Source organism: Lepisosteus platostomus, chromosome 5 (assembly GCF_059453375.1).
Source record: "Lepisosteus platostomus isolate fLepPlt1 chromosome 5, fLepPlt1.hap1, whole genome shotgun sequence".
Classification (NCBI taxonomy): Eukaryota; Metazoa; Chordata; class Actinopteri; order Semionotiformes; family Lepisosteidae; genus Lepisosteus; species Lepisosteus platostomus.
The window spans coordinates 1,145,985-1,173,044 of NC_142615.1; the positions used below are offsets into that span (position 1 = coordinate 1,145,985).

Here is a 27,060-nt window from a genome sequence, read left to right on the forward strand (position 1 = left end):
TCCCTCCCTCTCTCTCCTCTCCTCCCTCCCTCCCTCTCTACTCTCTCTCCCCTCTCTCCTTTCTCACCCTCTCTCTCTCTCCCCTCCCTCTCCTCTCTCTCTCTCTCCACCCACTCTCTCCTCTCCCTCCCCTCTCTCCACCCTCTCCCTCTCTCTCTCTCCACTCTCTCTCCCCTCTCCCCTCTCTCTCTCTCCCCTCCCTCCACCCTCTCCCCTCTCTCCTCTCTCCTCTCCCCTCTCTCACCAGCAGTGCCTGAGTATCCAGACAGCTGCAGCCTGTAGTGCTGCCTCTCGGTGTCGATGGAGAAGGAGGAGTACTTTGCGAAGGCGGACTCTCCCCCCGCCCGCAGGTCCACTCTCAGAGCCTGAGCGCCCCCTCTGGTGAGCCGGTGTAGCGCGTCGTTCCCTGAACACAGACAGAGGAGAGAGGAGGGAGGGAGAGGAGAAAGAGGAGAGGGAGAGGAGAGGGGAGACAGAGGAGAGAGGAGGGAGAGAGGGGAGACAGAGGAGAGAGGAGGGAGACAGAGGAGAGAGATAGGAGAGACAGAGAGGAGAGAGGGGAGAGAGACAGGAGAGAGGGGGAGAGGGGAGGAAGAGGAGGGAGAGGGGAGAGAGAGGAGAGAGGGGAGAGGGAGAGAGGAGAGAGATAGGAGAGACAGAGGGGAGAGAGACAGGAGAGGGAGAGAGGAGAGAGATAGGAGAGAGAGAGGAGAGAGGGGAGAGAAACAGGAGAGAGAGGGGAGAGACAGAGGAGAGAGATAGGAGAGACAGAGAGGAGAGAGGGGAGAGGGGAGGAGAGAGAGGAGAGAGAGGGGGGAGACAGAGAGGAGAGAGACAGGAGAGAGAGAGGAGAGGGAGAGACAGAGGGGAGAGGGGAGAGAGGAGAGAGAGAGGAGAGGGGAGAGGGAGAGACAGAGGGGAGAGGGGAGAGAGAGGAGAGAGAGGGGGGAGGGGGGAGAGACAGAGAGGAGAGAGATAGGAGAGACAGAGAGGAGAGAGGGGAGAGGGGAGGAGAGAGAGGAGAGAGAGGGGGGAGACAGAGAGGAGAGAGACAGGAGAGAGAGAGGAGAGGGAGAGACAGAGGGGAGACAGGAGAGAGAGGGGAGAGGGGGGAGAGACAGAGAGGAGAGACAGAGGAGAGACAGAGAGGAGAGAGGGGAGAGGGGAGGAGAGAGAGGAGAGAGAGGGGGGAGGGGGGAGAGACAGAGAGGAGAGAGGAGAGAGGGGAGAGGGGAGAGAGAGGAGAAAGGGGAGAGGGAGACAGGAGAGAGAGGGGAGAGGGGGGAGAGACAGAGAGGAGAGACAGAGGAGAGACAGAGAGGAGAGAGGGGAGAGGGGAGGAGAGAGAGGAGAGAGAGGGGGGAGGGGGGAGAGACAGAGAGGAGAGGGGAGAGAAACAGGAGAGAGAGGGGAGAGACAGAGGAGAGACAGGAGAGAGAGGGGAGAGGGGGGAGAGACAGAGAGGAGAGAGATAGGAGAGACAGAGAGGAGAGAGGGGAGAGGGGAGGAGAGAGAGGAGAGAGAGGGGGGAGGGGGGAGAGACAGAGAGGAGAGAGGAGAGAGGGGAGAGAGAGGAGAGAGGGGAGAGGGGAGAGAGAGAGGGGAGAGAGAGAGGGGAGGAGAGAGAGGGGGGAGAGAGAGGGGAGAGAGAGGAGAGAGAGAGAGGGGAGAGAGAGAGGGGAGAGAGAGAGGGGAGAGAGAGGAGAGAGAGGGGAGAGAGGAGAGAGAGAGAGGGGAGAGAGGGGAGAGACAGGAGAGAGAGGAGAGAGGGGAGAGAGAGAGGGGAGAGAGAGAGGGGGGAGACAGATATAATTACGAGTATTTTATCCCCCGACTTGCCTGCTTTGCGGGTCAGAGGGTCAAAGGTCACTCCGGCACGGCCTCCATGCCTCACCCAGCCAGAACTCCTCGCTCAGGTTCCCGAATCCCGCTTTGTATTCCTTCCATTTCCGGAAGAAGTTGGTCTTCCCGTTCATCCTCCTCTGGAAGACCTGGACACAAGGAACACCGCTTCCCATCAGGAGAGCACAGCACAGACAACACAAATGGCGACGACCGGGGGGGAAAAAACTACAACTCCCACCATGCCGCCAGCATCCTTCTCTTACTGAGGCTTTCTGGGTAGTGTAGTTGATCTCCTTGACTCCTGTGAACCATGTGACTGACGGGGAATGACTTAATTATGTGCCCGATCAGTCTATCCCAGCAGCCCCGGCTTCACTGGGAGACGAGAGAACGCGGGGGGGGGGGGGGGGTTGTCCCACTCCTGTCCCCTCCGTGTCCCTCTCAGACCCACCGTCCACCCTCCTCCGTCTGTCTCCATGTCACAGAACACCCGCAGTGGTTCGTCCCCGGCTCCCCCCGGGTAGATAGTGGTCTCTCCCGACTCCAGCAACCCGTTCAGCAGCTCCTGAGAGCAGTCGACAGGGAACGGGAACCGCAGAGAGCCTGGGAGAGAGAGAGAGGGGTTAATACACTCCAGGACACTGACACTGCACTGAGAGAGAGGGGTTCATACACACACACTGACTGGACACTCCAGTACATGAACACTGCACTGAGAGAGAGAGGGGTTCATACAGACACACTGACTGGACACTCCAGTACATGAACACTGCACTGAGAGAGAGAGGGGTTCACACAGACACACTGACTGGACACTCCAGTACATGAACACTGCACTGAGAGAGAGAGGGGTTCATACAGACACACTGACTGGACACTCCAGTACATGAACACTGCACTGAGAGAGAGAGGGGTTCACACACACACACTGACTGGACACTCCAGTACATGAACACTGCACTGAGAGAGAGAGGGGTTCATACACACACACTGACTGGACACTCCAGTACATGAACACTGCACTGAGAGAGAGGGGTTCATACAGACACACTGACTGGACACTCCAGTACATGAACACTGCACTGAGGGAGAGAGGGGTTCATACACACACACTGACTGGACACTCCAGTACATGAACACTGCACTGAGAGAGAGAGGGGTTCATACAGACACACTGACTGGACACTCCAGTACATGAACACTGCACTGAGAGAGAGAGGGGTTCACACACACACACTGACTGGACACTCCAGTACATGAACACTGCACTGAGAGAGAGAGGGGTTCACACACACACACTGACTGGACACTCCAGTACATGAACACTGCACTGAGAGAGAGAGGGGTTCACACACACACACTGACTGGACACTCCAGTACATGAACACTGCACTGAGAGAGAGAGGGGTTCATACACACACACTGACTGGACACTCCAGTACATGAACACTGCACTGAGAGAGAGAGGGGTTCATACAGACACACTGACTGGACACTCCAGTACATGAACACTGCACTGAGAGAGAGAGGGGTTCATACAGACACACTGACTGGACACTCCAGTACATGAACACTGCACTGAGAGAGAGAGGGGTTCATACACACGCACTGACTGGACACTCCAGTACATGAACACTGCACTGAGAGAGAGAGGGGTTCATACACACGCACTGACTGGACACTCCAGTACATGAACACTGCACTGAGAGAGAGAGGGGTTCATACACACACACTGACTGGACACTCCAGTACATGAACACTGCACTGAGAGAGAGAGGGGTTCACACAGACACACTGACTGGACACTCCAGTACATGAACACTGCACTGAGAGAGAGAGGGGTTCATACACACACACTGACTGGACACTCCAGTACATGAACACTGCACTGAGAGAGAGAGGGGTTCACACAGACACACTGACTGGACACTCCAGTACATGAACACTGCACTGAGAGAGAGGGGTTCACACACACACCCTGACCTGTGGTGAACTGGACTGTGAGTGCTGCGCTCCTCTGCTCCCCTCTCAGTGCCTGCAGTCTTGCTGTGTACAACGACACAGGAGCCAGTCGGGACAGCTTCACCTGGGTCACATTGGGCTCAAGGATCAGCTCCTGTGCAGGAGAAAGCAGAATAAATGTGATTAGTCTGTCCTGTGCACCTGTCTGTGTCTGTGTCCTGTCCACCTGTCTGTGTGTCTGTGTCCTTTCCACCTGTCTGTATCTCAGTCCTGTGCACCTGTCTGTGTCTGTGACCTGTGCACCTGTCTGTGTGTCTCAGTCCTGTGCACCTGTCTGTGTCTCTCAGTCCTGTGTACCTGTCTGTGTCTCTCAGTCCTGTGTACCTGTCTGTCCACCTGTCTGTGTCTCAGTCCTGTGTACTTGTCTGTGTACCTGTCTGTCTCAGTCCTGTGTACCTGTCTGTGTCTCAGTCCTGTGTACCTGTCAGTGTACCTGTCTGTGTCTCAGTCCTGTGTACCTGTCTGTGTCTCAGTCCTGTGTACCTGTCAGTGTACCTGTCTGTGTCTCAGTCCTGTGTACTTGTCTGTGTGTCTATCAGTGTCTCAGTCCTGTGTACTTGTCTGTGTGTCTATCAGTGTCTCAGTCCTGTGTGTCTGTCTGTGTGTCTATCAGTGTCTCAGTCCTGTGTGTCTGTCTGTGTCTCAGTCCTGTGTACTTGTCTGTGTGTCTGTCAGTGTCTCAGTCCTGTGTGTCTGTCTGTGTACCCGTCTGTGTCTCAGTCCTGTGTACCTGTCTGTGTCTCAGTCCTGTGTACCTGTCTGTGTACCCGTCTGTGTCTCAGTCCTGTGTACCCGTCTGTCTCTCAGTCCTGTGTACCCGTCTGTCTCTCAGTCCTGTGTACCCGTCTGTGTCTCAGCCCTGTGTACCCGTCTGTGTGTCTGTCTGTGTCTCAGTCCTGTGTGTCTGTCTGTGTCTCAGTCCTGTGTGTCTGTCTGTGTACCCGTCTGTGTCTCAGTCCTGTGTACCCGTCTGTGTCTCAGTCCTGTGTACCTGTCTGTGTGTCTGTCTGTGTCTCAGTCCTGTGTACCTGTCTGTGTACCTGTCTGTGTCTCAGTCCTGTGTACCTGTCTGTGTCTCAGTCCTGTGTACCTGTCAGTGTACCTGTCTGTGTCTCAGTCCTGTGTACCTGTCTGTGTCTCAGTCCTGTGTACCTGTCAGTGTACCTGTCTGTGTCTCAGTCCTGTGTGTCTGTCTGTGTGTCTATCAGTGTCTCAGTCCTGTGTGTCTATCAGTGTCTCAGTCCTGTGTGTCTGTCTGTGTACCCGTCTGTGTCTCAGTCCTGTGTACCTGTCTGTGTCTCAGTCCTGTGTACCTGTCTGTGTACCCGTCTGTGTCTCAGTCCTGTGTACCCGTCTGTCTCTCAGTCCTGTGTACCTGTCTGTGTCTCAGTCCTGTGTACCCGTCTGTGTCTCAGCCCTGTGTACCCGTCTGTGTGTCTGTCTGTGTCTCAGTCCTGTGTACCTGTCTGTGTCTCAGTCCTGTGTACCTGTCTGTGTACCCGTCTGTGTCTCAGTCCTGTGTACCCGTCTGTGTCTCAGTCCTGTGTACCTGTCTGTGTACCTGTCTGTGTCTCAGTCCTGTGTACCTGTCTGTGTCTCAGTCCTGTGTACCTGTCTGTGTGTCTGTCTGTGTCTCAGTCCTGTGTACCTGTCAGTGTACCTGTCTGTGTCTCAGTCCTGTGTACCTGTCTGTGTCTCAGTCCTGTGTACTTGTCTGTGTCTCAGTCCTGTGTACTTGTCTGTGTGTCTATCAGTGTCTCAGTCCTGTGTACCTGTCTGTGTCTCAGTCCTGTGTACCTGTCTGTGTCTCAGTCCTGTGTACTTGTCTGTGTGTCTGTCAGTGTCTCAGTCCTGTGTGTCTATCAGTGTCTCAGTCCTGTGTACCTGTCTGTATCTCAGTCCTGTGTACCTGTCTGTGTACCTGTCTGTGTCTCAGTCCTGTGTACCTGTTTGTGTGTCTCAGTCCTGTGTACCTGTTTTTGTGTCTCAGTCCTGTGTGTCTATCAGTGTCTCAGTCCTGTGTACCTGTCTGTGTCTCAGTCCTGTGTACCTGTCAGTGTCTCAGTCCTGTGTACCTGTCTGTGTCTCAGTCCTGTGTACCTGTCTGTGTCTCAGTCCTGTGTACTTGTCTGTGTGTCTGTCTGTGTCTCAGTCCTGTGTGTCTGTCAGTGTACCCGTCTGTGTCTCAGTCCTGTGTACCTGTTTTTGTGTCTCAGTCCTGTGTACCTGTCTGTGTCTCAGTCCTGTGTACCTGTCAGTGTCTCAGTCCTGTGTACCTGTCTGTGTCTCAGTCCTGTGTACCTGTCTGTGTCTCAGTCCTGTGTACTTGTCTGTGTGTCTATCAGTGTCTCAGTCCTGTGTACCTGTCTGTGTCTCAGTCCTGTGTACCTGTTTTTGTGTCTCAGTCCTGTGTACCTGTCTGTGTCTCAGTCCTGTGTACCTGTCTGTGTACCCGTCTGTGTCTCAGTCCTGTGTACCTGTCTGTGTCTCAGTCCTGTGTACCTGTTTTTGTGTCTCAGTCCTGTGCACCTGTCTGTGTCTCAGTCCTGTGCACCTGTCTGTCTCTCTGTCCTGTCCACCTGTCTCTCACCTGCAGCTCCTGTGCCGCTGTGTGATAGGTCAGCCGGTACCCCGTGACCGCTGTGCGCGGTGGTTTCCATGACAACACGGCGGAGCGGGGTGTCACCTGACTGGCCCCCAGGTCCCGCGGCCCCTCCCCTGCGGCTGCCGCCCCTGAAATGCGGACAGCCCGTGAGCCGGCGGACAGCGCAGGACACCGTGTCCGGCCACGCCACCAGGAGGAGAGGCAGCGGTCAGTCTCCAGGGGACCTGTCCCTTTCCCAGCGGAGACAGCCCAGACAGGGCACACCAGGCCCCACGCTGACCACTGACCGTCCACTGACCGTCTACTGATGACCCCTGACCGTCCACTGACCATCTACTGATGACCCCCTGACTGTCCACTGACCGTCTACTGCTGACCCCTGACTGTCCACTGACCGTCTACTGCTGACCCCCTGACTGTCCACTGCTGACCCCCTGACCGTCCACTGACCGTCTACTGATGACCCCTGACTGTCCACTGACCGTCTACTGATGACCCCTGACTGTCCACTGACCGTCTACTGCTGACCCCTGACTGTCCACTGACCGTCTACTGATGACCCCCAACTGTCCACCGACCGTCTGATGACCCCTGACTGTCCACTGACCGTCTACTGATGACCCCTGACTGTCCACTGACCGTCTACTGCTGACCCCTGACTGTCCACTGACCGTCCACTGATGACCCCTGACCGTCCACTGACCGTCTACTGACCGTCCACTGACCGTCTACTGATGACCCCCTGACCGTCCACTGATGACCCCCTGACCGTCCACTGATGACCCCCTGACTGTCCACTGACCGTCTACTGATGACCCCCTAACTGTCCACTGACCGTCCACTGATGACCCCTGACTGTCCACTGACCGTCCACTGATGACCCCTGACTGTCCACTGACCGTCTACTGATGACCCCCTGACTGTCCACTGACCGTCCACTGATGACCCCCTGACTGTCCACTGACTGTCCACTGACGACCCCCTGACTGTCCACTGACTGTCCACTGACCGTCTACTGATGACCACTGACCATCCACTGACCGTCTACTGATGACCCCTGACTGTCCACTGACCGTCTACTGATGACCCCCTGACTGTCCACTGACCGTCCACTGATGACCCCCTGACTGTCCACTGACCGTCTACTGATGACCACTGACCATCCACTGACCGTCTACTGATGACCCCTGACTGTCCACTGACCGTCTACTGATGACCCCCTGACCGTCCACTGATGACCCCCTGACTGTCCACTGACCGTCTACTGATGACCCCTGACTGTCCACTGACCGTCCACTGATGACCCCTGACTGTCCACTGATGACCCCCTGACTGTCCACTGACCGTCTACTGATGACCACTGACCGTCCACTGACCGTCTACTGATGACCCCTGACTGTCCACTGACCGTCTACTGATGACCCCCTGACTGTCCACTGACCGTCTACTGATGACCACTGACCATCCACTGACCGTCTACTGATGACCCCTGACTGTCCACTGACCGTCTACTGATGACCCCCTGACCGTCCACTGATGACCCCCTGACTGTCCACTGACCGTCTACTGATGACCCCTGACTGTCCACTGACTTTCCACTGATGACCCCTGACTGTCCACTGATGACCCCCTGACTGTCCACTGACCGTCTACTGATGACCACTGACCGTCCACTGACCGTCTACTGATGACCCCTGACTGTCCACTGACCGTCTACTGATGACCCCCTGACTGTCCACTGACCGTCTACTGATGACCCCCTGACTGTCCACTGACTGTCTACTGCTGACCCCTGACTGTCCACTGACCGTCTACTGATGACCCCCTGACTGTCCACTGACCGTCTACTGATGACCCCTGACTGTCCACTGCCCCCCAGCTTGACCACTCCACTGAGCGTCCACTGACGACCCCGACTGTCCACTGACTGCCCACTACTGACCCCTTGACTGTCCACTGACTGCCAGCTTGACCACTCCACTGAGCATCCACTGCTGACCCCCTGACTGTCCACTGAGCATCCACTGCTGACCCCCTGACTGTCCACTGAGCATCCACTGCTGACCCCCTGACTGTCCACTGCTGACCCCCTGACTGTCCACTGAGCATCCACTGCTGACCCCCTGACTGTCCACTGAGCATCCACTGCTGACCCCCTGACTGTCCACTGCTGACCCCCTGACTGTCCACTGAGCATCCAGTGCTGACCCCCTGACTGTCCACTGACCGTCCACTGCTGACCCCCTTACTGTCCACTGACAGTCCAGTGCTGACCCCCTGACTGTCCAGTGACTGACCGGTGGTGGAGAAGGAGAGTGTGGCCGGCGAGCTCCGGGCCCCGTGCGCCTCGCTGGTCACTCTGACGGTGTACACCGTGTCCCGGAGCAGCCCCTTCAGCTGCAGCTCGGCCGTGTTCCCCGAGGCGCTGACCAGCACCTCCGGCACTGAGGGAGACCGAGAGGGGGTTAGTGCACTGATACTCGCTCCACGCCCCCGCCCCCCTCTGTGTACAGAAGAGCCCCCTGTCCTGACTGGAGGAGCTCACCCAGCTGTGTCTGGAGAGAAGCCAGGGTGTCGGCTTCAACCACAGGGCTGGGCAGCTTGTTCCCCACCCCCACCCCCCTCTGTGTACAGAAGAGCCTCCTGTCCTGACTGGAGGAGCTCATCCAGCCTGTTCCCCACCCCCACCCCCCTCTGTGTACAGCAGAGCCTCCTGTCCTGACTGGAGGAGCTCACCCAGCTGTGTCTGGAGAGAAGCCAGGGTATCGGCTTCAACAACAGGGCTGGGCAGCTTGTTCCCCACCCCCACCCCCCTCTGTGTACAGAAGAGCCTCCTGTCCTGACTGGAGGAGCTCATCCAGCCTGTTCCCCACCCCCACCCCCCTCTGTGTACAGCAGGGCCTCCTGTCCTGACTGGAGGAGCTCATCCAGCCTGTTCCCCACCCCCACCCCCCTCTGCGTACAGAGCCCCCCGTCCCCACAGCCCCTCTGATGGCGGTGTCAGACCCGCCAGCCCGCGGCGGGGAGACTCACCGTTCTGGGCGCCGTACAGGACGAGGTAGCGGTCCACGGTGGCCAGCGCCGGTCTCCACAGCAACAGGGCCCTGCTGTCGGTCACGTTGATCGCCCGGAGGTCCGTGGGGGCGTCGGGGACTGGGAGAGAGGGAGAGGGAGAGTCCAGCCCCTGACCGCCTCAGGCGTCTGACCCGGCGCCGGTGCGGACTGGGCTCTGCTTACCGGTGAGGACCACCCCGGTGAGCGGGCGGCTCTCGTCCAGGCCCAGCACGGACAGCACGCTGACCTCGTACCGCGAGCCCGGCCGCAGCCGGCTGACCGCCGCGCTGGACTGCTGACCGCCCACCGACAGGGAGCGGGGCTCCCCTGGGGAGACAGAGACAGAGACGGGGGACACTGGACTACCTGCCCAGGTGACACTGCACACACACTGCACACACACACACACACTGCTCTGTGTATGTGTGCACTGTGTGAGTGCGCAGAGTGTTTGTGTGAGTGTGTGCAGAGTGGTTGTGTGAGTGTGTTTTTGTGTGAGTGTGTATACAGTGGTTGTGTAGGTGCAGTGTATGTGTGTGTATGTGTGCAGTGGTTGTGCGAGTGTGTGCAGTGTGTTTGTGAGATTGAGTGTGCGTGTGTATTTGTGTCTGTGTCTACGGTGGTTGTGTGTGTGTGTGAGTGTGTATACAGTGGTTGTGTGTGTGCAGTGTGTATGTGTGCAGTGTGTGAGTGCAGTGGTTGTGTGAGTGTGTGCAGTGTGTTTGTGAGATTGAGTGTGTGTGTGTTTGTGTGTGTGTGTACAGTGGTTGTGTGTGTGTGAGTGTGTACAGTGGTTGTGTGTGTGTGCAGTGGTTGTGTGAGTGTGTGTGCAGTGTGTTTGTGAGATTGAGTGTGTATGTGTGAGAGTGAGTGTGTGTGCAGTGTATGTGTGTGCGAGTGTGTAGGTGCAGAGTGTGGCAGTGATACTGTAAATACAGGCTCTCGGATACAGATATATAAATATATAAATATAAATCTAGACACTGTATATGAGATCATATAGATGTAGAAGACATACAGGTATATGAGATCATACAGATATAGAAGACATACAGGTATATGAGATCATACAGATGTAGAAGACATACAGATATATGAGATCATACAGATGTAGAAGACATACAGGTATATGAGATCATACAGATGTAGAAGACATACAGGTATATGAGATCATACAGATGTAGAAGACGTACAGATATATGAGATCATACAGATGTAGAAGACATACAGGTATATGAGATCATACAGATGTAGAAGACATACAGATATATGAGATCATATAGGAGAGATCTAATATCTGACATATCTGAGAGTATTTACCCTCCTGCAGGTGAGTGTAGGTGATCTTGAAGGAGCTGATGGGCGCCGAGGGTCGCACCCAGGACAGCGTGAAGGAGGAGTCGGTCACATTGCTGAACGCCAGCTGGGTGGGGGGCTCTGGCCCTGAGGGGGCAGGGGGGAGAGAGAGAGAGGAGAGACCGTCAGTCACAGAGACAGCAGAGAGAGAGAGAGGAGACACACAGAGGAGAGAGGGACAGTCACAGAGACAGGAAAGAGAGAGAGAGAGGAGACACACAGAGGAGAGAGACACACAGAGGAGAGAGAGTCAGTCACAGAGACAGGAGAGAGAGAGAGGAGACACACAGAGGAGAGAGGGACAGTCACAGAGACAGGAAAGAGAGAGAGAGAGGAGACACACAGAGGAGAGAGAGTCAGTCACAGAGACAGGAGAGAGAGAGAGGAGAGAGCATCAGTCACCGAGACAGGAGAGAGAGAGAGGAGACACACAGAGGAGAGAGGGACAGTCACAGAGACAGGAGAGAGGAGAGACACAGAGGAGAGAGGGTCAGTCACAGAGACAGGAGAGAGAGAGAGGAGAGAGCATCAGTCACCGAGACAGGAGAGAGAGAGAGGAGACACACAGAGGAGAGAGGGACAGTCACAGAGACAGGAGAGAGGAGAGACACAGAGGAGAGAGGGTCAGTCACAGAGACAGCAGAGAGAGAGAGGAGAGAGCATCAGTCACCGAGACAGGAGAGAGAGAGGAGACACACAGAGGAGAGAGGGTCAGTCACAGAGACAGCAGAGAGAGAGGAGACACACAGAGGAGAGAGGAGAGAGAGTCAGTCACAGAGACAGGAGAGAGAGAGGAAAGAATTCCCTGCCAGAATCGCAACTGGTCCCGATCCTACTGGGAGAGGGAGGAGGGAACTCAGTTGAACTGGCAGCCCAGTGTGTGATCTCCTGTCCCAGCCTGAGGACCAGTGAGCCTGTCCCCCAGTAATATTATGATGTGTCTGTATTGTACATATCTGTAGATTTTTTTAAATGTATTTGTAACTGTATTTGTTTTGCTGTGGCAACACTGATTGTACCCATCGGTCAAGTCAATAAAGCACCTTGGACTGAACTGGACTGAGCTGAAGACTGACAGGAGAGGAGAGAGAGAGAGGTTCAGTCACAGAGACAGGAGAGACAGGGGAAAGAGGAGAGGGGTGAGCTCATGACAAACGCAAAGACAGACCGATGGACAGAGAGACAGGCACACCGAGAGACAGACAGGCACTCTGAGAGACCGTCAGTATGGTGAAGATCCAGAGAGAGAGAGAGAGGGAGACAGCCCACAGGCTTGTGTGCAGTCAGTACAGCAGAGAGACGGACACACAGACACTAGGAGAGAGACCGACTGGTTAATTGAGATTAATCAAGACAGACACGCTTGTATATATACGAATATATATACACACAGAATGTAGAGGTAGTTAATACAAATATGGTCTGATCCTGGGCTAAAAAAAAGCATAAAATACATTTAGGAGAGAATTTCACAGTCACGGTCTGCCACGATTTATGAGAAATCGTGAAGAAGGATGAGGGTGTGGCCAACTGTGTTCTAACCCTGGGAAAGAGAAAGAGCAAGAGGGGACCAGCGTGTGTTGAACAGCAAAGGTTCTCAGCTCTGAAACCAGAAACCTGCCAAAATAATGACCGAGCAGATTCCCCCCCCCCAAAAAAAACCAATCAGTCTGAGCTGAAATACGAAGACACACATGAACAAATACATCTGTGAGCTTTAACCTGGTCAAGGCGTTGGGCAGACTTATTGGCCAACCATCGTCTTACCCTGGGAGCGAGGCGCGGCGAGTCAGTGACGATGGCTGACCGTAACCTTACCCTGAGTGAGAGAATCAGACCAGCAGTGAGTGAGCATGCAAGGATGCCCCTCCCATCCCCGACAGCACCTCATGAATATTCATGACGCAAGCACCTCATTAATATTCATGCGGGGGGCGGAGCCTGTTAAACACAAAACAGAACACAGTACATTGTAAAAATTCATCGAGACAGTAGCTAATCCTCCTACAGTTACTGGTACTCAACACTATGACTACTACTGTTACTACAGTTTCCAACACTTCTGCTGTTGAACCAACGGCAATCATCTTTTGAAGTTTTTACAATGTATCTGATGTAAAGTGTTCCCTGCTGATCAGAGAGAGTTTGTCATTCTGTGTAACGAGAGCGAGAGAGAGAGACAGCACTGCTAATGAACACAGAACAGCTCAATTAGCCTGGGGGGAGGCTAATTGGAAATGTTAATGACCTCTGCTTAATTAAAACATGCTGGTGCCTCAATTAACAGAGAATGAACTGATAAACAGCAGAGCCAGTCGGTAAACTGAGAAGGCAGTGCAAATAGAGAGACACAATAACACACAGAGACTCGCACACTGACAGCAACACACACACAGTAACACAGACTCGCACAGGACACATACAGACTGCAGTAACAACACAGTCACAAACATACTAGTACACTGACAGTAACACACACACAGAGACTCGCACACTGACAGGAACACACACAGTAACACAGACTCGCACAGTGACACATACAGACTGCAGTAACAGTCACAGACTCGCACAGTGACAGTAACACACACAGACTCACACAGTAAGACATACAGACTGCAGTAACGCACACCGACAGTAACTGTGCTTTCACCCACAGTGTGATTATTACGGTGTTATGACTGTCCTGTGCTTTCACCCAGTGTGATTATTACTGTGTTATAGCTGCCCTGTGCTTTCACCCACAGTGTGATTATTACGGTGTTATGACTGTCCTGTGCTTTCACCCAGTGTGATTATTACGGTGTTATAACTGTCCTGTGCTTTCACCCACAGTGTGATTATTACGGTGTTATAACTGTCCTGTGCTTTCACCCACAGTGTGATTATTACGGTGTTATAACTGTCCTGTGCTTTCACCCAGTGCGATTATTACTGTGTTATAACTGCCCTGTGCTTTCACCCACAGTGCGATTATTACGGTGTTATGACTGTCCTGTGCTTTCACCCAGTGTGATTATTACTGTGTTATAACTGTCCTGTGCTTTCACCCAGTGAGATTATTACAGTGTTATGACTGTCCTGTGCTTTCACCCAGTGTGATTATTACTGTGTTATAACTGCCCTGTGCTTTCACCCACAGTGCGATTATTACGGTGTTATGACTGTCCTGTGCTTTCACCCAGTGTGATTATTACTGTGTTATAGCTGCCCTGTGCTTTCACCCACAGTGCGATTATTACTGTGTTATGACTGTCCTGTGCTTTCACCCAGTGTGATTATTACGGTGTTATAACTGTCCTGTGCTTTCACCCACAGTGTGATTATTACGGTGTTATAACTGTCCTGTGCTTTCACCCACAGTGTGATTATTACGGTGTTATAACTGTCCTGTGCTTTCACCCAGTGCGATTATTACTGTGTTATAACTGCCCTGTGCTTTCACCCACAGTGCGATTATTACGGTGTTATGACTGTCCTGTGCTTTCACCCAGTGTGATTATTACTGTGTTATAACTGTCCTGTGCTTTCACCCAGTGAGATTATTACAGTGTTATGACTGTCCTGTGCTTTCACCCAGTGTGATTATTACTGTGTTATAACTGCCCTGTGCTTTCACCCACAATGCGATTATTACGGTGTTATGACTGTCCTGTGCTTTCACCCAGTGTGATTATTACTGTGTTATAGCTGCCCTGTGCTTTCACCCACAGTGCGATTATTACTGTGTTATGACTGCCCTGTGCTTTCACCCAGTGTGATTATTACTGTGTTATGACTGCCCTGTGCTTTCACCCACAGTGTGATTATTACGGTGTTATAACTGCCCTGTGCTTTCACCCACAGTGCGATTATTACTGTGTTATGACTGCCCTGTGCTTTCACCCACAGTGTGATTATTACTGTGTTATAACTGCCCTGTGCTTTCACCCACAGTGTGATTATAACAGTATTATAACTGCCCTGTGCTTTCACCCAGTGTGATTATTACGGTGTTATAACTGTCCTGTGCTTTCACCCAGTGTGATTATTACTGTGTTATAACTGCCCTGTGCTTGCACTCAGTGTGATTATTACGGTGTTATAACTGTCCTGTGCTTTCACCCAGTGTGATTATTACTGTTATAACTGCCCTGTGCTTGCACTCAGTGTGATTATTACGGTGTTATAACTGTCCTGTGCTTTCACCCAGTGTGATTATTACTGTGTTATAACTGTCCTGTGCTTTCACTCAGTGTGATTATTACTGTGTTATAACTGCCCTGTGCTTTCACCCACAGTGCAATTATTACTGTGTTATAACTGCCCTGTGCTTTCACCCACAGTGCGATTATTACGGTGTTATAACTGCCCTGTGCTTTCACCCACAGTGCGATTATTACTGTGTTATGACTGCCCTGTGCTTTCACCCACAGTGTGATTATTACTGTGTTATAACTGCCCTGTGCTTTCACCCACAGTGCAATTATTACGGTGTTATGACTGTCCTGTGCTTTCACCCAGTGTGATTATTACTGTGTTATAACTGCCCTGTGCTTTCACCCACAGTGCAATTATTACGGTGTTATAACTGCCCTGTGCTTTCACCCAGTGTGATTATTACTGTGTTATAACTGCCCTGTGCTTTCACCCACAGTGCAATTATTACAGTGTTATAACTGTCCTGTGCTTTCACCCAGTGAGATTATTACTGTTACTGCTATACAACACAGCACAATTACAGTCTCTTGCCCATCTAGGGGTCGCCATCAGTCCTGTCTCACCGTCCCAGCGGGATGCCGGAAGAGCAAAGAAATACAGGGGCGCGGTGGCGCTTTGGAGGGCAGGGGTCACGGGTCATAGGTCAAAGGGGGGGTACCTGTGAAAACGGACAAGCGGTGGATTCTGGACCGGATCCCGGGCGCCTTGCCGGAGAAGGACAGGAGGTACCGGGTCCGGGGCCGGAGGTTCTGGATCGGCAGGGAGCGGGAGGCCCCGGGTACGACGAGCACCGTGGGGTCCCCGCCGGGCCCCCCGGACTCCCGCAGGTTCACCGTGAAGTTAGAGAAGAGCCCCTCGGGGGCGTCCCACAGGAGCACGAAGCCCCCGGAGGTCACGTTTCGCACCCGGACCCCGCTGGGCTGCCCGTCCCGGGCTTGAGGGGCCGCGGGGGAGGGGCCACCCCTCGGGGGCAGCGGTGGTCTCCTCCTCCTGTCGTGGCCCGCGCCGGCCCGGGGGAGGGTTTGGGATGGCCGGCCGGGTCTGAGCCCGGGGGGGTCTCCTTCCGGCTGCGCTGCCCCCTTCTCTCTCTTCACCCCCCCTTCCTCTTCCAGAGTCCGTCTCTCGTCCTCTCCGTCTCGGTCCTGTGCTTCCTGGGGTCGACTCTGGGACGGTCTCTTGTCCCCTCCGTCACGGTCCTGTGCTTCCTGGGGTTGCCTCTGGGACAGTCCCTTGTCCCCTCCGTCACGGTCCTGTGCTTCCTGGGGTTGCCTCTGGGACGGTCTCTTGTCCCCTCCGTCACGGTCCTGTGCTTCTTGGGGTGGTCTACCTCCCTCTCCGTCTCGGTCCTGTGCTTTCTGGGGTCTTCTCTGGGACGGTCTCTTGTCCTCTCCGTCTTGGTCCTGTGCTTCCTGGGGTCGCCTCTGGGACGGTCTCTCGTCCTCTCCGTCACGGTCCTGTGCTTCCTGGGGTGGTCTACCTCCCTCTCTGTCTCGGTCCTGTGCTTCTTGGGGTTGACTCTGGGACGGTCTCTCGTCCCCTCCGTCACGGTCCTGTGCTTTCTGGGATTGCCTCTGGGACGGTCTCTTGTCCCCTCCGTCACGGTCCTGTGCTTTCTGGGGTGATCCACCTCCCCCTCCGTCATGGTCCTGTGCTTCTTGGGGTTGCCTCTGGGATGGTCTCTTGTCCTTTCCGTCATGGTCCTGTGCTTTCTGGGGTTGTCTCTGGGACGGTCTCTTGTCCCTCTCGTCACGGTCCTGTGCTTCCTGGGGTTGCCTCTGGGACGGTCTCTCGTCCTCTCCGTCACGGTCCTGTGCTTCCTGGGGTGGTCTACCTCCATCTCTGTCTCGGTCCTGTGCTTCCTGGGGTCGCTTCTGGGACAGTCTCTTGTCCCCTCCGTCACGGTCCTGTGCTTTCTGGGATTGCCTCTGGGACGGTCTCTTGTCCCCTCCGTCACGGTCCTGTGCTTTCTGGGGTGATCCACCTCCCCCTCCGTCATGGTCCTGTGCTTCTTGGGGTTGCCTCTGGGATGGTCTCTTGTCCTCTCCGTCATGGTCCTGTGCTTCCTGGGGTTGTCTCTGGGGTGGTCCCTTGTCCCCTCCGTCACGGTCCTGTGCTTCCTGGGGTCGCTTCTGGGACAGTCTCTTGTCCCCTCCGTCACGGTCCTGTGCTTTCTGGGATTGCCTCTGGGACAGTCTCTTGTCCCCTCCGTCACGGTCCTGTGCTTTCTGGGATTGCCTCTGGGACGGTCTCTTGTCCCCTCCGTCACGGTCCTGTGCTTTCTGGGGTGGTCCACCTCCCCCTCCGTCATGGTCCTGTGCTTCCTGGGGTCGTCTCTGGGGTGGTCTCTTGTCCTCTCCGTCACGGTCATGTGCTTCCTGGGGTCGCCTCTGGGGCGGTCTCTTGTCCCCTCCGTCACGGTCCTGTGCTTCCTGGGGTCTTCTCTGGGACGGTCTCTTGTCCTCTCCGTCACGGTCCTGTGCTTCCTGGGGTTGCCTCTGGGACGGTCTCTTGTCCCCTCCGTCACGGTCCTGTGCTTCTTGGGGTCTTCTCTGGGACGGTCTCTTGTCCTCTCCGTCACGGTCCTGTGCTTCCTGGGGTTGCCTCTGGGGCGGTCTCTTGTCCCCTCCGTCACGGTAATGTGCTTCCTGGGGTCGTTTCTGGGACAGTCTCTTGTCCTCTCCGTCTCGGTCCTGTGGTTCTTGGGGTCGTTTCTGGGACAGTCTCTTGTCCTCTCCGTCACGGTCCTGTGGTTCTTGGGGTCGTTTCTGGGACGGTCCCTTGTCCCCTCCGTCACGGTCCTGTGGTTCTTGGGGTCGTTTCTGGGACGGTCTCTTGTCCCCTCCGTCACGGTCCTGTGCTCCCTGGGGTCGTTTCTGGGACGGTCTCTTGTCCTCTCCGTCACGGTCCTGTGCTCCCTGGGGTCGTTTCTGGGACGGTCTCTCGTCCTCTCCGTCACGGTCCTGTGCTCCCTGGGGTCGTTTCTGGGACGGTCTCTTGTCCTCTCCGTCACGGTCCTGTGCTCCCTGGGGTCGTTTCTGGGACGGTCTCTCGTCCTCTCCGTCACGGTCCTGTGCTTCCTGGGGTTGCTTCTGGGACGGTGGTCTCTTGTCCCCTCCGTCACGGTCCTGTGCTTCCTGGGGTCGTCTCTGGGACGGTATCTCGTCCTCTCCGTCACGGTCCTGTGTTTTCTGGGGTGGTCTACCTCCCTCTCGGTCCTCTGCTTCTTGGGGTCGTCTCTGGGACGGTCTCTTGTCCCCTCCGTCACGGTCCTGTGGTTCTTGGGGTCGTTTCTGGGGCGGTCCCTTGTCCCCTCCGTCACGGTCCTGTGGTTCTTGGGGTCGCCTCTGGGACGGTCCCTTGTCCCCTCCGTCACGGTCCTGTGCTCCCTGGGGTGGTGAAACTGTCGCTCCGGCACCAGGAGCAGGTGTCGGGATGGCGCTCGGACCCTCGCCGGCCCGGTCCGGCTGCTCCACGGGGCTAGTCCGGCGGGCCTGCGGGTCGCCCTGCGGGGACAGAGGAAGAGAGGGGGAGGCAGCTCTGGGGGTCTCCGCAGAGACTGCTGGCGGCTTGCGGGGGGGTCCCCCGGGGGTCCCCTTGGCCGGGAGCCTGGGGGTCACCCTGCGGCCGGCGGACACAGGGGTGTCCCCGCCGGGGGGCGGAGAGACCGGGCCCCTCGTGGGGCTCCCCTCCTCCTCGCTGGCGTCTCCGGGGGCCCCCATCCCGGCCCGGTGCCTCTGGGGGGGCCCGCCTGGCCCGGTGGCGCCGGGGGCCGGGCCGGTTCGGGACTGGTTGTGGGCCGGACCCGGGCCCTGGCTCTGGCGCTGGCCCAGGCGCGGAGGAGCTCTGCCGACGGTTCTGTTGCGGTGGGCTCTAACTGGGCCAGCCCCTCGGTCCCTCGCCGCCGAGCCGGGGAGCTCGGGCCGGGATTGCTCCCGGGATTCGGCGCCGCTGCCCCGGACTGCCGGACCGGGCCGGTCCTGGTTCTGGTCCCGGTCCTGTTCCCCGTCCTGGTTCTGTTCCGGGTCCGGCTGAGGCGCGGGCCTGCTCTCCCTCACCAGGACCGTGACGTCGGACCGGGCCGGCGGGGGACGGGCCTCAGAACCCGGGCTCGGACCGCCTCCGGAGTCCGACCCGCGCCCCGCTCCCTGGGCTCTGCTCCGGTCCGGGTCTCCTCTCTGGGTCGGTGTTCTGGCAGGATCCGGGCCCGGTTTCTTCCCCGGCCCGATTCCGGTGCCGTTGTGCCGGTCCTGGGCCCGGGAGACGGGCCGTTTGGGCTGGGCGGTCCTGGAGTCCGCCGGCCTGCTGGCGTCCCGGCCCGAGTACAGGTCCGGCTTCGTCGCCTTCCGAGCCGGAGCGCCGGCGGCCTTGGCAACGGTCTCCGGGGGCGGTGCGGACGGCGTTCCTATGGAAACGGGCGATCGGAGAGTTCAGGACCCTCGCTCGCGCTGGGAAAACGAGACGCGCCCTAGGAGACAAAACACCCGCCGTCTCCTGCTCCTCGGCTCCCTGCTCACGAGTTCACCCACATCTCCTCTCACTGTGTCTCCTGTCCTGCTGTGTGTGTTTATGACTGAGGGACTCCCTGTGCTCTCCTCTCTCTCTCACTGTGTCTCCTGTCCTGCTGTGTGTGTTTATGACTGAGGGGCTCCCTGTGATCTCCTCTCTCTCTCACTGTACCTCCTGTCCTGCTGTGTGTGTTTATGACTGAGGGGCTCCCTGTGATCTCCCCTCTCTCTCTGTGTCTCCTGTCCTGCTGTGTGTGTTTATGACTGAGGGACTCTGTGATCTCCTCTCTCTCACTGTGTCTCCTGTCCTGCTGTGTGTGTTTATGACTGAGGGGCTCCCTGTGATCTCCCCTCTCTGTCACTGTGTCTCCTGTCCTGCTGTGTGTGTTTATGACTGAGGGGCTCCCTGTGATCTCCTCTCTCTCACTGTGTCTCCTGTCCTGCTGTGTGTGTTTATGACTGAGGGGCTCCCTGTGATCTCCTCTCTCTCACTGTGTCTCCTGTCCTGCTGTGTGTGTTTATGACTGAGGGGCTCCCTGTGCTCTCCTCTCTCTCTCACTGTGTCTCCTGTCCTGCTGTGTGTGTCTATGACTGAGGGGCTCCCTGTGATCTCCTCTCTCTCACTGTGTCTCCTGTCCTGCTGTGTGTGTTTATGACTGAGGGGCTCCCTGTGATCTCCTCTCTCTCTCACTGTGTCTCCTGTCCTGCTGTGTGTGTCTATGACTGAGGGGCTCCCTGTGTTCTCCTCTCTCTCTCTGTGTCTCCTGTCCTGCTGTGTGTATTTATGACTGAGGGGCTCTCTGTGATCTCCTCTCTCTCTCACTGTGTCTCCTGTCCTGCTGTGTGTGTTTATGACTGAGGGGCTCCCTGTGCTCTCCTCTCTCTCACTGTGTCTCCTGTCCTGCTGTGTGTGTTTATGACTGAGGGACTCTGTGATCTCCTCTCTCTCACTGTGTCTCCTGTCCTGCTGTGTGTGTCTATGACTGAGGGGCTCCCTGTGATCTCCTCTCTCTCACTGTGCCTCCTGTCCTGCTGTGTGTGTCTATGACTGAGGGGCTCCCTGTACTCTCCTCTCTCTGACTGTGTCTCCTGTCCTGCTGTGTGTGTTTATGACTGAGGGGCTCCCTGTGCTCTCCTCCTATACGATAAGGACAGGAGGCACAGTCGGTCCAGGGTGACTACAGCGCAGTGATACTGGCGGCCTCAGCCGGCACCTGCTCCTGGAGAGGAGAAAAGGAGGTCATCAGTCTGGACACCGGTCGGACTGGGGCGCAGGGGCGCCCCCACCTGCTGGAGGAGGGAGAGGGGTCAGCGATGCCGAGCTGGAAGAGAGCCGGGGGGCGATGGGGCGTCGCCCTTCACATTTCCAGGGATGTGTGGATGAGCTCCTGTCACCCTGCTCGCGTGGGACTGGTCTCTCCATCTGTCTGTCTGTCTGCTGCTCTGACTGTCCGTGTCTCACTCTGTCACCCAGTCAACACGTGATACTGTCTCGAGCGAGTCGTCTCTCGGTCTCTCTGTCCGTCCTGAGATCAGCCTCATCTACCTGAGCTCCTGTCTCGGCCTCGTCTACCTGAGCTCCTGTCTCGGCCTCGTCTACCTGAGCTCCTGTCTCGGCCTCGTCTACCTGAGCTCCTGTCTCGGCCTCGTCTACCTGAGCTCCTGTCTAGGCCTCCTCTACCTGAGCTCCTGTCTCGGCCTCGTCTACCTGAGCTCCTGTCTCGGCCTCTTCTACCTGAGCTCCTGTCTCGGCCTCGTCTACCTGAGCTCCTGTCTCGGCCTCGTCTACCTGAGCTCCTGTCTCGGCCTCATCTACTGTGTCTTTCTGTTTATCTGTGTCACCGTCTCACAAGCTGTCCAAACCTCTGCTAACTTCCCTCTGTCGCCCTCGAACCCTGATGGACACTGTCGTCCCCGCCCCGCCCCCTCCCCGCCGTGCCCCACCCACCGGGCGTGGCCTGGACCGTGACGGGCGGGCTCTGGCCCCGCCCTCTCTCCGCCCACAGCGTGACGTTGTACTGGAGTCCGGCCTGCAGCTGCGGGAGGTGGGCGGAGCTCTTGTCCCGGGGGAGGGTCATCTCCTGGGCCGGACTCCGCCCATCACTGGGCACGTAGGTGAGGCGGTACCTGTCAATCACAGACACCGAGCGATCCCATTGGATGATCACGGAAGAGGTGGTTGTCTTGACCACATGGAGGTTCTTGGGACCAGAGATCACTGAAAGAGAGAGATTTACAGACATCCTACAGACACGCTGACTGGACACTCCAGTACATGAACACTGCACTGAGAGAGAGAGGGGTTCATACACACACCCTGACTGGACACTCCAGTACATGAACACTGCACTGAGAGAGAGAGGGGTTCATACAGACACACTGACTGGACACTCCAGTACATGAACACTGCACTGAGAGAGAGAGGGGTTCATACAGACACACTGACTGGACACTCCAGTACATGAACACTGCACTGAGAGAGAGAGGGGTTCATACAGACACACTGACTGGACACTCCAGTACATGAACACTGCACTGAGAGAGAGAGGGGTTCATACAGACACACTGACTGGACACTCCAGTACATGAACACTGCACTGAGAGAGAGAGGGGTTCACACAGACACACTGACTGGACACTCCAGTACATGAACACTGCACTGAGAGAGAGAGGGGTTCATACACACACCCTGACTGGACACTCCAGTACATGAACACTGCACTGAGAGAGAGAGGGGTTCATACACACACCCTGACTGGACACTCCAGTACATGAACACTGCACTGAGAGAGAGAGGGGTTCATACAGACACACTGACTGGACACTCCAGTACATGAACACTGCACTGAGAGAGAGAGGGGTTCACACTGACACACTGACTGGACACTCCAGGACATGAACACTGCACTGAGAGAGAGAGGGGTTCACACACACACCCTGACTGGACACTCCAGTACATGAACACTGCACTGAGAGAGAGAGGGGTTCACACACACACACTGACTGGACACTCCAGTACATGAACACTGCACTGGGAGAGTGAGGGGGGTGAGTACAGACACTTACAGGTCCTGAAGTGCGTGCTGCTCTCTGCGCCCTGTCTCCTGTCCTTCTCGGCCCTGACTGACACACGGTACTCCTGCGCAGGGGCCAGTCCCGTCTGGGTGTAGGTGGTGAGCCCCCCACTCACCTGCGACGTCACCTTCTGATCGCTCTCCTTCTGCGGGCGACAGGAGCAGAGGCGTGGACACACTGGGGACCCCACAGCTCCACCACAAGAGGGGGAGTCTCGGCAAGAGCCCGTGGCTGGAGTCTGGACTGTGCAGGACAGTAGGATGTCCAGCAGGGCCGTGCAGGGAGCCCTCAGACTACAGTACTGCAGAGAACAGCAGAGTGGAGCAGTACACAACAGTACAGTGTGGTGCAGTGGTGTACAGTACACAACACTACAGTGTGGTGCAGTGGTGTACAGTATACAACAGTACAGTGTGGTACAGTGGTGTACAGTACACAACACTACAGTGTGGTGCAGTGGTGTACAGTATACACCAGTACAGTGTGGTACAGTGGTGTACAGTATACAACAGTACAGTGTGGTACAGTGGTGTACAGTATACACCAGTACAGTGGTGTACAGTATACACCACTACAGTGTGGTACAGTGGTGTACAGTACACAACAGTACAGTGTGGTACAGTGGTGTACAGTACACAACAGTACAGTGTGGTGCAGTGGTGTACAGTATACAACAGTACAGTGTGGTACAGTGGTGTACAGTACACAACACTACAGTGTGGTACAGTGGTGTACAGTATACACCACTACAGTGTGGTACAGTGGTGTACAGTACACAACAGTACAGTGTGGTACAGTGGTGTACAGTACACAACAGTACAGTGTGGTGCAGTGGTGTACAGTATACACTACAGTGTGGTGCAGTGGTGTACAGTATACACCAGTACAGTGTGGTACAGTGGTGTACAGTATACACCAGTACAGTGTGGTACAGTGGTGTACAGTACACACCACTACAGTGTGGTACAGTGGTGTACAGTATACACCAGTACAGTGTGGTACAGTGGTGTACAGTATACACCACTACAGTGTGGTACAGTGGTGTACAGTACACAACACTACAGTGTGGTACAGTGGTGTACAGTATACAACAGTACAGTGTGGTGCAGTGGTGTACAGTATACAACACTACAGTGTGGTACAGTGGTGTACAGTACACACCACTACAGTGTGGTGCAGTGGTGTACAGTATACAACAGTACAGTGTGGTGCAGTGGTGTACAGTATACACCAGTACAGTGTTGTACAGTGTTGAAGACTGTGGTGTGGTATACAACAGTACAGTGTGGTGCAGTGGTGTACAGTATACAACAGTACAGTGTGGTGCAGTGTTGTACAGTATACACCAGTACAGTGTGGTACAGTGGTGTACAGTATACACCAGTACAGTGTGGTACAGTGGTGTACAGTATACAACAGTACAGTGTGGTACAGTGGTGTACAGTATACACCAGTACAGTGGTGTACAGTATACACCAGTACAGTGTGGTACAGTGGTGTACAGTATACAACAGTACAGTGTGGTGCAGTGTTGTACAGTACACACCACTACAGTGTGGTACAGTGGTGTACAGTATACAACAGTACAGTGTGGTGCAGTGTTGTACAGTATACACCAGTACAGTGTTGTACAGTGTTGAAGACTGTGGTGTGGTATACACCAGTACAGTGTTGTACAGTGTTGAAGACTGTGGTGTGGTATACAACAGTACAGTGCAGTGTGGTACAGTACACTTCAGCACAGTTCAGATTGGCAGACAGTGTGTGACTCTGTGACTCTGTTGTACAGGCAGTGTGCGTCACGTGTGATTCTCTGTATGCACGCACACGCACACACACACACACCTCTCTCCGTGTGTCAGTGTGTCAGCGATCCAGCTGTGTTGCTGTGATGTCATCTCCTGGACCAGCAGCCCTGTTTCTGCACACTGTTTTCCTGTCGCCCCGGGCAACAGGATCCCACATCAGCGCTCTGCTCGTCAGCCTGCTGCTGCAGAGACAGCCCCTGTGTGGGAACTGGGCTCCCCCAGTCCGACCAGTCCGGCCAGTCCTTCCTGCCTGTCCGCAGAGCTCAGGCGACACACCGCTGGCCAGCAGCGGGCCAGGCCCACTGGTCACCTGGACTGCCACACCCACAGCTGTGTGACTCCTGCAGTCAGTCAGAGTGACAGCTGTGTGACTCCTGCAGTCAGTCAGAGTGACAGCTGTGTCACTCCTGCAGTCAGTCAGAGTGACAGCTGTGTCACTCCTGCAGTCAGTCAGAGTGACAGCTGTGTCACTCCTGCAGTCAGTCAGAGTGAGAGCTGTGTCACTCCTGCAGTCAGTCAGAGTGAGAGCTGTGTCACTCCTGCAGTCAGTCAGAGTGAGAGCTGTGTCACTCCTGCAGTCAGTCAGAGTGAGAGCTGTGTCACTCCTGCAGTCAGTCAGAGTGAGAGCTGTGTCACTCCTGCAGTCAGAGTGAGAGCTGTGTCACTCCTGCAGTCAGAGTGAGAGCTGTGTCACACCTGCAGTCAGTCAGAGTGAGAGCTGTGTCACTCCTGCAGTCAGTCAGAGTGAGAGCTGTGTCACTCCTGCAGTCAGAGTGAGAGCTGTGTCACACCTGCAGTCAGTCAGAGTGAGAGCTGTGTCACACCAGCAGTCAGTCAGAGTGAGAGCTGTGTCACTCCTGCAGTCAGGCAGAGCGACAGCTGTGTCACTCCTGCAGTCAGGCAGAGCGACAGCTGTGTCACTCCTGCAGTCAGTCAGAGTGACAGCTGTGTCACCCCTGCAGTCAGTCAGAGTGAGAGCTGTGTCACTCCTGCAGTCAGTCAGAGTGACAGCTGTGTCACTCCTGCAGTCAGTCAGAGTGACAGCTGTGTCACTCCTGCAGTCAGTCAGAGTGACAGCTGTGTCACACCTGCAGTCAGTCAGAGTGAGAGCTGTGTCACTCCTGCAGTCAGTCAGAGTGAGAGCTGTGTCCCTCCTGCAGTCAGTCAGAGTGAGAGCTGTGTCACTCCTGCAGTCAGTCAGAGTGAGAGCTGTGTCCCTCCTGCAGTCAGTCAGAGTGAGAGCTGTGTCACTCCTGCAGTCAGTCAGAGTGACAGCTGTGTCACTCCTGCAGTCAGTCAGAGTGACAGCTGTGTCACTCCTGCAGTCAGTCAGTGTGAGAGCTGTGTCACTCCTGCAGTCAGTCAGAGTGAGAGCTGTGTCACTCCTGCAGTCAGTCAGAGTGACAGCTGTGTCACTCCTGCAGTCAGTCAGTGTGAGAGCTGTGTCACTCCTGCAGTCAGTCAGAGTGACAGCTGTGTCACTCCTGCAGTCAGTCAGTGTGAGAGCTGTGTCACTCCTGCAGTCAGTCAGAGTGACAGCTGTGTCACTCCTGCAGTCAGTGTGAGAGCTGTGTCCCTCCTGCAGTCAGTCAGAGTGAGAGCTGTGTCACTCCTGCAGTCAGTCAGAGTGAGAGCCCAGGAGTGCTGTACTCCTCGTACTCTGTAGCCTGAGCACAGTGACTGTGTTGAGACCCGTCTGATCACTGGGGTCCGGACTGGGACTGATCCATGTCCGGACTGATCGGAGTCCGACTGGCTCTTACCCCACTGCTGAAGGTGATGTGGTAGCTGTCCACTGGGGCCGTGGGGCGTGTCCAGGTCAGAGTGACCGAGGAGTCTGTGATGTTACTGGTGTTCAGCTGGAGCACAACTGGAACAACTGGATCAGAGAGAGGGGTTAATACACACTGACTGGACACTCCAGTACATGAACACTGCACTGAGAGAGAGAGGGGTTAATACACACTGACTGGACACTCCAGTACATGAACACTGCACTGAGAGAGAGAGGGGTTCATACAGACACACTGACTGGACACTCCAGTACATGAACACTGCACTGAGAGAGAGAGGGGTTCATACAGACACACTGACTGGACACTCCAGTACATGAACACTGCACTGAGAGAGAGGGGGGTTCATACAGACACCCTGACTGGACACTCCAGTACATGAACACTGCACTGAGAGAGAGAGGGGTTCACACACACACACTGACTGGACACTCCAGTACATGAACACTGCACTGAGAGAGAGAGGGGTTCATACACACACACTGACTGGACACTCCAGTACATGAACACTGCACTGAGAGAGAGAGGGGTTCATACAGACACACTGACTGGACACTCCAGTACATGAACACTGCACTGAGAGAGAGAGGGGTTAATACACACTGACTGGACACTCCAGTACATGAACACTGCACTGAGAGAGAGAGGGGTTCATACAGACACACTGACTGGACACTCCAGTACATGAACACTGCACTGAGAGAGAGAGGGGTTCATACAGACACACTGACTGGACACTCCAGTACATGAACACTGCACTGAGAGAGAGAGGGGTTCATACAGACACACTGACTGGACAC

At 55.6% G+C, this 27,060-nt stretch overlaps 1 protein-coding gene and 1 long non-coding RNA gene across 14 annotated transcripts in view; one reads left to right on the top strand and one right to left on the bottom strand.

Moving 5' to 3' along the window:
* Positions 1-27,060, bottom strand: part of tnxbb (tenascin XBb) — a 42,121-nt gene that overhangs the window by 4,420 nt on the left and 10,641 nt on the right. For 6 of the 12 annotated variants that reach the window (XM_088631810.1, XM_088631807.1, XM_088631809.1 and 3 more), the window contains 13 exons: positions 26,231-26,346; positions 22,651-22,804; positions 21,533-21,802; positions 15,738-19,481; positions 10,847-10,969; positions 9,710-9,853; positions 9,506-9,625; positions 8,770-8,916; positions 6,458-6,600; positions 3,829-3,961; positions 2,297-2,448; positions 1,895-1,991; positions 245-406 (listed from right to left, as the gene is read on the bottom strand). In XM_088631810.1, coding sequence (XP_088487936.1) covers positions 245-406; positions 1,895-1,991; positions 2,297-2,448; positions 3,829-3,961; positions 6,458-6,600; positions 8,770-8,916; positions 9,506-9,625; positions 9,710-9,853; positions 10,847-10,969; positions 15,738-19,481; positions 21,533-21,802; positions 22,651-22,804; positions 26,231-26,346 — 5,505 coding nt within the window. The remainder of the gene's footprint in view (positions 1-244; positions 407-1,894; positions 1,992-2,296; positions 2,449-3,828; positions 3,962-6,457; positions 6,601-8,769; positions 8,917-9,505; positions 9,626-9,709; positions 9,854-10,846; positions 10,970-15,737; positions 19,482-21,532; positions 21,803-22,650; positions 22,805-26,230; positions 26,347-27,060) is intronic. The other 6 variants (XM_088631812.1, XM_088631816.1, XM_088631815.1 and 3 more) reach the window with 6 other exon arrangements.
* LOC148662349 (uncharacterized) lies at positions 6,589-11,936 on the top strand. Of its 2 annotated transcripts, none has more exons than XR_015936769.1 (3): positions 6,589-6,679; positions 9,438-9,900; positions 10,857-11,936. It is a non-coding gene; the product is annotated as an uncharacterized LOC148662349 (long non-coding RNA). The 2 variants fall into 2 exon arrangements; XR_015936770.1 differs by lacking the exon at positions 6,589-6,679 and adding an exon at positions 8,846-8,936.